Raw genomic sequence first — 10,058 nt, forward strand, 5'->3', positions numbered from 1 at the left:
ATTAGGGCACGTCATGATTATCCAAGAAATATATCAGAGTTTGTCAACATTCGAATGCTATTTTACAGGGAGCTCTTCTCTGGGAAGGGCTGCCCTGGAAATCACTGGTCAGGGCATTGTGGCTGCAAACAGTGCTGAAGTTTCTTCCAGGAAATGAATGTAGATGTTGGACTCAATTAGAAAAATCTGTTATATGCATATATTTTTTTCCTTGGGGCCAAAACAGTATTTTTTCACTGAAGGGAAAACTTGGCGCCCATTGAAGCTCTAACCAAAAGGCATCTGACAGCCTTTCACATTCAGATTCATTAACTAGAATTAAGCAAGGCGCGTTGATTCTAGAATTTAGAAAAAAAAAAGATGAGTGAAAATTCTTGAATTAATTGTGTGAGTTATGAAATATGCCATTTTGGAGGAGAGGTGAGATGTGGCTTACCAGCATCTGAAGTGTGTAAACTACTTGTATGAAGTACAGATGTTGTTATCACTCAAGTAGTACGTGTAATAGGCCCCCTGAGAAGTGGACTTGTGATTCCCCGAAACATTGAGGGTCCAGAGCGCTCAGATATAAGTTACTTATCAGTTTTCTCCCTACAAATTTTAGTAATTGGATTAAGTTCCAAATGACTGTCATTCAGAAAGTAATGATACTCTGGAAAATTTGAATTTAGGATTCAAGACTCAAGGCCATTAAAAACCAATCTGTCAGTAACTTGAGCCTATCTCTGCTGATCTTCACCACTGCTGGCTTTTAAAACCGATTTTGTTAAACATTTCAGCATTCTTGATGAAGTTAACTGCAAAATGATCTTCAGTACAGTCATATTGTAATGGGGGAGGCAGTTAAACAAGGCTGGTGCATCTTTTCTCCTGCTTCTCTGAGAAGGACATGATATGATTACTGACTTTAGATGATGGTAGAAGCAGGTGAATCTGGAGCACATTGCTATATAAATGTAGGGAGCTACACCCATGTCCTCTCTTTGGCCTTGATCTCAGAGATTTCATATGGTAAGTATGTGTGAAGTGCTTACTGTCTCTGACAGTATTCTTCGGGACAGAATCACTCACCATATATCATAACTCTTTTCTTATCAGTCTTTGTAGCCTAGATGATTTTAAGTTTCAGTTATTGCTCTCATACAGGATTTTTTTTTTTTTTTTGAGGGAAGAATATCAGTTTCTATCTCCAGTTAAAGGATTTTTGACATTTTTTTACGTTTCTTGTTATCCTATTCTTCAGAAAGTTTTAATTGCTTAAAGACACAAATATAAGTTTTCTTTTATTGTGTGAGCTTAGGGATTGTAGCTAATTGTAGCAAAGGAACATTCTGGTAAGATAAAACTTAAAGCTTCAAAAAATCGATTCAGACTGATCATATATCTGGCAGGGGACTCTGGCAGGGGACCTCCATTTAAAATACCTGAATATGATCTGCATCCTGAATTATTATTTTGATTTCCTTCTAAGACCTCTGAAAATGTAAAATAGTTTATGTGTACACTGTAATGCGTAAACACACACACACACACACACACACACATACACACGCACATACTTCCTTCATTGCCTAGTATAGTATTCTGTTTTTCATTACTCATAATTGCTATTTAGAGGATATGTTGTGAATGTTTTGAAGATACTTCTGGGTCTCATTAATCAATGTTCTAAATGCTAATCTCTGCTGTCCAGTTAACTCTAAGAAAACTTACCCCTCCCTTGCTTTTGCCACTGATTCATCTGTTGATGAATCTGCTTAACAAAACCTTCAAAGAACTTTTGCGGATCTCGTTAGGTCTTTCCGCCTTCTCTGTGAAGACATTCTAGGCAGTGAATTTTCTTCCTGCTTTGCAGGCCATTGGAGAGAAAAGAGCTGCTCCAGATTCTGGCAAGAAGCCCAAGACTCCAAAGAAAAAGAAAAAGAAAGATCCCAATGAGCCCCAGAAGCCAGTGTCAGCATATGCCCTGTTTTTCAGAGACACACAGGCTGCAATTAAAGGTCAAAACCCCAATGCAACCTTCGGAGAGGTCTCAAAAATCGTAGCATCTATGTGGGACAGCCTTGGAGAAGAACAAAAACAGGTGAGGCAATGATCCGCCGCGACCACACTGTTACAAAGTGACCAGAGTGTTTTCCTACATCTTCTCCGAGTTCACTTAATACGATTATTTCTTAGGAAAGCCTTTCTGAGCTGTGGAATTTAGAAACACAATTGTGTAAATCTAAGCCACTCCCCATTTACACGGATTTCTCAGTCCCCCTTAAGGGTTCCTGTTTGGAACCCATTCCGTGGAGAAATGGGGGAAATTCAGGCAATATCCTGTAAGCGTAAACTTTGGATCTTTTCACTTTAGATAATGTGGAACTTGCCCCATTGGTTCAGAAAGGACACTCCATCCCACTTGCCTTTTCTCTGATTCTCTCTCGGAACCCTTGTGCCGTCCAGTCCTGGCGGGCTTCCAAACTTGGAGGCCACCTCTGCGAGTCTCATTACTGTCATGAAGCATTTGAAATTTTCTTCTAAGTTCATCTGAAAGCTTGGCCATATGAGAGGTATTGAGAGATTAGCCAAGCCGGTGGGAGATACTTTCTTAGGGCCTCACTTCCAGTGTTTCCCCTGAGGCTCCTTCCACGTAGAAGGAGGGAAGGAATGGCTTCCATGCACCTTGCGTGAAACTCCGATGACCAGGAATGGGATTTAACTTTATATATGTTCAGAAGACCCGACCTCTCTTAGTAATAAAACAGAATAACCATTTCAGGAATGAAGAGTGCAAAAGCCTCGAAGTTTTCTTTTAGGAATCATGACCTCATTCCTCCTCGCTGGTTACCTGGGGATAGTGCGGCTATAGATTTTTGCCGGTTTGCAGTGAGCTTATTGTTGTGCGTGGTGCACTGATTTTCTGTCCCAGAAATGTAATCCTCAGGGACTGGCAACCCGCTGCATCTTTTAACTCTGGAGAAAAAGGCAGTTGCGTTTTGGTCTAACACGCAACCATCAGACACTGTTAAGAAAAGAAAGAGCAAATTATGTTTAGTATAGTGGGATTTATTTATGTAACTCGTTGGCCTCACTAATGGAAATTTCCCATCTTTTAACTATTTCTGAGTTTTGTTTTGTTTTTTACTTCAGAAGAAAATTAAGGCAGTTTCATCTTTCCTCTTGTGTCTTCCCACACCATACCTGTCGTTGGGGGTGTTTTAATCTCCTTATTTGGCGCAGGTTAGAAATGGGGGGGAGGAAGACACTGCTGGAGAAACTCGTTATTCTCTGTAATTTGAACCATTTGGAGCAAATTTTACTCTTCTTGCTACCCCATCCAGCCCTCAGCTGGTTCTCTCCTAAAATTTTTTTTCATTTATAATCATAAAATGAAAATCGTATAATCAAAATTGTGCTGCAGTGAGGATGGAGGGTTTTGTTTTAGTGTGTGTGTGTGTGTGTGTGTGTGTGTGTGTGTGTGTTCACATTTAAAAACCAAAGCCACTGAATGTTGTGACCTAATTTGTGCAGCCATCCTTTTATGGCTGAGAATTAGTATGCTAAAGGTGATGCTAATTGTGTCTTTTAATAGGTTTATAAGAGGAAAACGGAAGCTGCCAAAAAGGAATACCTGAAGGCCCTGGCCGCGTATAGGGCCAGCCTCGTTTCTAAGGTAAACCCATGCAGGAATGGCCAGTCTCAGTTACAAGGTTACTGCCAGCCCAGAGCACCAAAAAACATATAGGCAGCTCCCCTTAGAGTTGGCAAAAAAAGAAAAATCATCTTGAACAACTCATCAGCTTATTTGTTTCTATTGGAGACTACCTCAATGATGGCATGAAAAATAGGAGTTCCTTTATTAATTTTATCTTGTAATGTTTATTTTTGAGGGGGAGAGAGTCAGAGTGCAATCAGGGGAGGGGCAGAGAGAGAGGGAGACACAGGATCTGAAGCAGGCTCCAGGCTCCTAGCCGTCAGTACAGAGCCCGACGCATGAACCACAAGGTCATGCATGACCTGTGCCAAAGTCAAACACTTAACTGACTGAGCCACCCAGGTGCCCTAATAGGAGTTCCTTTAAACTGCTGCATCAGAATTGTTTCCAGGAAATTCACGGACCTCTCTTTATGTGTGCTGAGATTATTTAACAAAACACAAATATTAAAGACAAATCTTGAATAGCCTCCCATTTTTGCTTTTTGTCAGGGACTGAGATCTGTGTTAATGTCCTCCCTTTAAACTGGACGGCATTTGGGTCAGGTGGTTTGGGACATCCATCGCAAATTTTCCAGTGCTTCTATTACTGTCACAGGGGATGTTGCATTTTGACCAAACTGTTCCATATCATATAAATAAATAAGCCTCATGACTTTTTAAAATAAAATTATGCTCCAAGTACTTAAAAAAAAGGATGTGTATATGTATTATACATAGAGTAGAAAATGGGCCCTGATGTATTATAAAATGCACCAGTATCCCAAAGCAAATGTCACTCTGGATTATTATTATCTTGATACAAAAGGAGCGTGAGCTATTACTTTATATTTTAACATTTAATTAATTTTGTCTGTAGCCTCTCTAGAATTTTGAGAGGCTTCAGGGAGAATCATTTGAATTGACGTTTGTGCTCGTGATGCATTTCATCTGGCAATCAGGGGTTCATTTCCGTTGTCATGCTTGTTGCCAGAAGTACCACACAAGGCTGCAGGGCATGGTGGGTGTTGCTGGCAAAGCCATTTAAAAAGGATCTAATTCTGGGGCACCTGAGTGGCTCAGTCAGTTAAGCTCCCACCTCTTGGGTTTGGCTCAGGTGATGATCTTCAGGTTCGTGAGTTCGAGCCCCATGTCAGACTGCAGAGCCTGCTTGGGATTCTCTTTCTTACTCTCCCTATGTCCTTCCCCTGCTTGCCTGCTTTCTCTCTCTCTCTCTCTCTCTCTCTCTCTCTCTCTCTCTCTCTCAAAATAAATAAACAAAAAAAATTTTTTAAGGTCTAATTTCTTTTTTCTCTTCTTCACCTCAGTTGCTGCTTCTTTATATTAAGCTCTAGAAAGGGCAGCCGCTCAAATCAGATCGGGGGGGTCCCCTTGTTTTGCTGTCTGCTGCTAGGACACCTTCCATGTTGTTAGAAAGAGAACACAAACATAGATCAGGTCAATAGTGAAACCTTTTTCTGAGACCCTGAAAGCCACACATTAAAAGATGTACCAGTTCTGGACCCAGATTGGCATATTGGCAGAACACAGCTGAACGTGTAAGCTACCGATGTTAAGAATGAAGGTGTGGGGGCGCCTGTGTGGCTCAGTCGGGTAAGCGTCCGGCTTCAGCTCAGGTCATGATCTCGCGGTTCGTGGGTCAGAGCCCCCCATCAGGCTCTGTGCTGACAGCTCAGAGCCTGGAGCCTGTTTCATATTCTGTATTTCCCTCTCTCTCTCTGCCCCTCCCCGAATGGCACTCTGTCTCTCTCTCTCAAAAATAAATAAAAAAAACATTAAAAAATTAAAAAAGAATGGAGGTATGGTTGGCTAATTAGAGTGACGCGGCTGGAGGAGTCATGCACATGTACTTCCTAAGTGGATCATCTATTCATTCATTTACCCAGAAGCAGGCATAGGTGATCTTTGTGCATTAGAGCATGAATAATTGACCACACATGGATTTCAGCCAAGAGGCAGTCTCTCAAAAGGCGTTCAGGAAATAGCAACCACGATTGGGCTCATCGAGTCTGTGACCGATATAGAAGGGATACCGTAAAAGTTATACATCAGGGGACTAGAATCAGGAATGAATCAGTATGTCCGAATAAAATTGAGTGATCCCCAAAAACCACTAGGATGGAATTTTAAAAGAATAAATCTAAAGTAGTGCATTTGGGGTTTTTTGTTTTGTTTGTTTCATTAAGCTAGTGCAGGTTGAGAGCATCCTTAGTTTATATTCAGAGTCCTGGCAGGTAAACAAAAACAGTCCATGAAGTAGAAGCTCAGAATCATTTCAGTCTGAACCCAAAGTGTAAAGTAGCTTCTAGTGGGATGATGATTAGACCACAGCTGAAGAATTGGTTCCATCCTGGAGCCCACAGTTTAAAGGGGTATGGTCACCAATCAACCAACAAAACTTAATCGGGCTTACTATTAAAACATAAGGGAGGAAGCCTGGCAGGCAAGCAGGAACTTTTTCCACTCGTCCACCTATTTCTCTTCAGCACTAGGGTGGCATCTTAAAGGCGCACCGGTGTGATTGCCCAGGTGTCTGAGTACAGACTTCCCTTGTAGTTTCATCCTTAAGACTAGCTGGGTGAGTTTTAGATATTAGAGTATATACACGTTGTTTTCCTGTTTATATGTAGAACACTATGGATATTCTACCCTATGTGTGATTTCATGGTTTTTTGAAGATGATTAATGAGTCTTTGCAGGCTGCTTCTTACCCTAAGACTTTAGACCGTGAACCTCCAGAAGGCACGTAATCCACCTAGCTTCTGTAAAAAACCAGAAAGCTGTCCACCGACAGACGGTGTTTCACCATGATGGTGTGTCCAAACCTAAGTCATCAACGATGGCTTCTCCTCCATTGAGTGACTGTCAACATAAGATCACCACTTATGAGATCCTTCTACTAGTAGATTTTATAAACAGGAGTCATAAAAATCTGGAAGGAAGCATTCAGTATCATTGAAGAGAACAGATGCCCACTGGATGCCTCCGAGGTGCTCCCACTCTTCCCCTCCAAAAACACCTATTTTTGTGAAGAACAAGAGAAGAGAATAGCCAGTAAGAGCAATCAGTTCAATCAGTTACATTAATAAAAGAATTTATCTTTGTGGAGGTGATTATGTATTTTTAGTGCAAAATATAATAGCAGCCTCTCTCCGTGTGGAGCCTCAGATCAGATCAGTGGTTATGCAGTCACTCGAATGTTGAGCATTCTCCCCTGATCTAGGACTCCTGTGATAAATTCTGGAACTCTTTGAAAATACTGGGTAAACTATAACATTTCTTAAGCCATAAAATACTTCCATTGAGTATCTGTATGGATTTCCATCACATTCCTCCTGTTTTCAAGTGAGCCCTGCCCTACACTGTCTGCAGGCACAGAGCTTTGACATTTTCTAGTAGTAGTTTTCTGGTAATAGTAATTGTTAATTTAATTTTTAAAATAACATTTACTAAATGGGCCAAGCACTATTCTAAATGCTTAACAAGTATGAGTTAATTCAATTCTCATGACCTCTGTGTAAGGTAAATCCCATAACACCCCATTTTGTAGGTAAGGAAACTGAGGAACAGGTGGGTGAATTAACTTGCCCGGAGTCACAGAGCTGCCAAGTAGCAGAGCAGGGTTTGAACCCTCCGGCAGTCTATACTCTGTTGTCTTTCAGCATAATTCACTGCGATGACGGTTAGCTCAGGCTTAACTGCTGGAGGCGTGTGCATGTATCAGTTTTCTTTTGCTACGTCGTGCTGTGTAATGCCCAGCCACAAAGCCCAGTGACCTGAAAAGACAAGCATTTATCTCTGAGAACAACAGTGAACTGGCTAGTTCTTCAATCCAGGCGGGACTCGGCAGGACACACTGGTCCTGCTCATTGGTCTGCAGTCGAGGTCGGAGTTGCAGGGGGCTGGGCTGGGTCACCGACAAAGCAATTGGCTGGCAGGCTTCAGAGTGGTGACTGGGCCATGTGCCCCTTATCACCTCCATGGTGATGGCAGGTGCCTAGATAGGGTACAAGGCTAGTCCGATTCAAGGGGTAAGCAATGCGACTCTACCATTTTTTTTTTAAATCAATTTACCATACCCCAAAAAACGGTTGAATATTTTAAATACTTGGGGATTTTAATATCTGGGGATTTTCTCGCCCCAAATGCAGGCTGCTGCCGAATCAGCAGAAGCCCAGACCATTCGCTCTGTTCAGCAGACCCTGGCGTCCACCAATCTGACATCCTCACTTCTTCTCAACCCTCCGCTGTCGCAGCACGGGACCGTATCGGCCTCACCTCAGACTCTGCAGCAGTCGCTCCCCAGGTCCATCGCCCCCAAGCCCCTACCCATGAGACTCCCCATGAACCAGATCGTCACGTCGGTCACCATCGCCGCCAACATGCCCTCGAACATTGGGGCCCCGCTGATAAGCTCCATGGGGACGACCCTGGTGGGCTCAGCGGCCTCGGCCCAGGTGAGCCCTTCGGTGCAAACCCAGCAGCAGCACATGCAGAGGCAGCAGCAGCAGCTCCAGCAGCACCAAATGCAGCAGCAGCTCCAGCAGCAGATGCAGCAGCAGCATTTCCAGCACCACCTGCAGCAGCACCTGCAGCAGCAGCACCTGCAGCAGCAGCTGCAACAGCAGCTGCAGCAGCAGCTCCAGCTGCAGCAGCTGCAGCAGCACCTGCAGCACCCGCCTCAGCCCTCTCCTCGGCAGCCCTCCCCGGTCACCTCCCAGATGACGTCCCCCATCCCCGCCATCGGGAGCCCACAGCCGGCCTCTCAGCAGCACCAGTCACAGATACAGTCTCAGCCACAGACTCCGGTACTGTCACAGGTCAGTATTTTCTGAAGGCGCCCGCCGCAGGCGCACCCGGAGCGGCGCGCATGCGCGGAGGCCAGTGGCGGAGGAGGGTAAACCGACCGCGGCAGGAAGCTTGTAAGTTGCTGTCGGTTATGCAGAAATGTGTCGCAGATCACATGGTCCTCTCAAGTGTCTATTAGATAGGCAATAAGAACACAGTGTAGCCGAGTATCACCTTCTAGCTGACTGTAAATCACTTTGTTTTTAAACAAGAAAAGCTGTGCTCTTTTATGTGATGCCTTTTTTATTTATTCAGGCTTTACCTACAATATGTGAATCAAACCGTTTAATGAATCCTGGGACGTACTGAGGACTATAAACTGGCCTCTCTGAGTCATAGAAAACGGCCTTATTTCTCCAGAAGTGAATAAACCGCACTTCCAGGCTATTTGAACTCCCGGAGCCCTAAAAATAAAAAGCACAGTGGTAATTACCTGACCTAGGAAGATCCGGTTTCATACAAACATTTGTATGACGTGAATAGTTGATGGCATTTTTTTGTCATGAAAAAAATAATAATAATGTAAATCACAGACTTTTGCCAAAGCTCTTATTTTTTTCCTAAATCTCTCCAGAAAAAAAAAATACAAGTGATTAGATTCAATTATTGACTTACCCACTTTTTTAACCCATGACTTCTCCAAATCAAACCACAGTATATGTTGTAACAATATCTATGGCCACTGTTAGCCCATTATGTTCATTCCAATTAGAAGAAAAGAATGTGAATATTATATTCTGTGTTTTGAGTGACAAGTTTCGAAAAATAAAAACACTGTATTTTTAAAAGGGAAATGCACTTAAATGAAAACAGTTATTACAAAAGTTAAGATTTAAAAAAAATGCAAGAGTTTTTATTATGTAATACCGGTAGAATATTTAAAAGGCGTACCACATCTGAATAATCAATGTAAATATTTTCTTTCAAAGTTGTAAGTTTTCATATCATGTGTTGTAAAGTTTTCATAAACCAGGCTTTAACGTAACCACTGGTGACATAAACCATTCATTGCTACGTTGCTTATTGTGTTTTTATGCTGTTTTATACTTTTTTATGAGTTATGATAGCAGCGATTAAGTTGTTTGTATTTTGCTTAACTAAAACAAAAATGCTTTTATCTTGCTATAGAATAAACACATTTCAGTAAAAACTGTGGACTGTATTTTGATGCAACAACCAGGAAAATGTTCACTTTTCAAATAAAATGATATGTCAAATTTCACTTTCGGTTCCTTGAATACATGTATGACGGGAAAATCCGCCACACACCAGCTTGTCTTGAGCCAAAGCATCATGGTCTGTTTTCATTTGGAAATAGGCTACTCCTTGCAAAGAATTCAGGTTGCAGGACCCACCCCCAGGACCTGTTAAAAAATGGAAAATATGTTTTTAAGGATCCTTTTGTTAAGATGCCCGTGGCAGGTAAGTATAGAGGACAAAGCAATTGTCTTCTCTTTGGGGCCAGAACTCGCCGGCAGGGTGTTGTTACCGCTGTCACAAAAGATGGCGAG

General features: G+C 42.4%; 1 protein-coding gene across 2 annotated transcripts in view; it reads left to right on the plus strand.

Annotated features, from left to right (window-relative positions):
• Positions 1 to 9,769, plus strand: part of TOX3 (TOX high mobility group box family member 3) — a 106,405-nt gene extending 96,636 nt beyond the window's left edge. For both annotated transcript variants that reach the window (XM_029925265.1, XM_029925266.1), the window contains exons 5-7: positions 1,856 to 2,083; positions 3,578 to 3,658; positions 7,851 to 9,769. In XM_029925265.1, the coding sequence (XP_029781125.1) occupies positions 1,856 to 2,083; positions 3,578 to 3,658; positions 7,851 to 8,534 (993 nt within the window). In that variant the 3' untranslated portion in view covers positions 8,535 to 9,769. The remainder of the gene's footprint in view (positions 1 to 1,855; positions 2,084 to 3,577; positions 3,659 to 7,850) is intronic.
• The last annotated feature ends 289 nt before the right edge of the window (positions 9,770 to 10,058 follow it).

The sequence above is a fragment of the Suricata suricatta genome, chromosome 16 (genome assembly GCF_006229205.1).
Source record: "Suricata suricatta isolate VVHF042 chromosome 16, meerkat_22Aug2017_6uvM2_HiC, whole genome shotgun sequence".
Taxonomy (NCBI): domain Eukaryota; kingdom Metazoa; phylum Chordata; class Mammalia; order Carnivora; family Herpestidae; genus Suricata; species Suricata suricatta.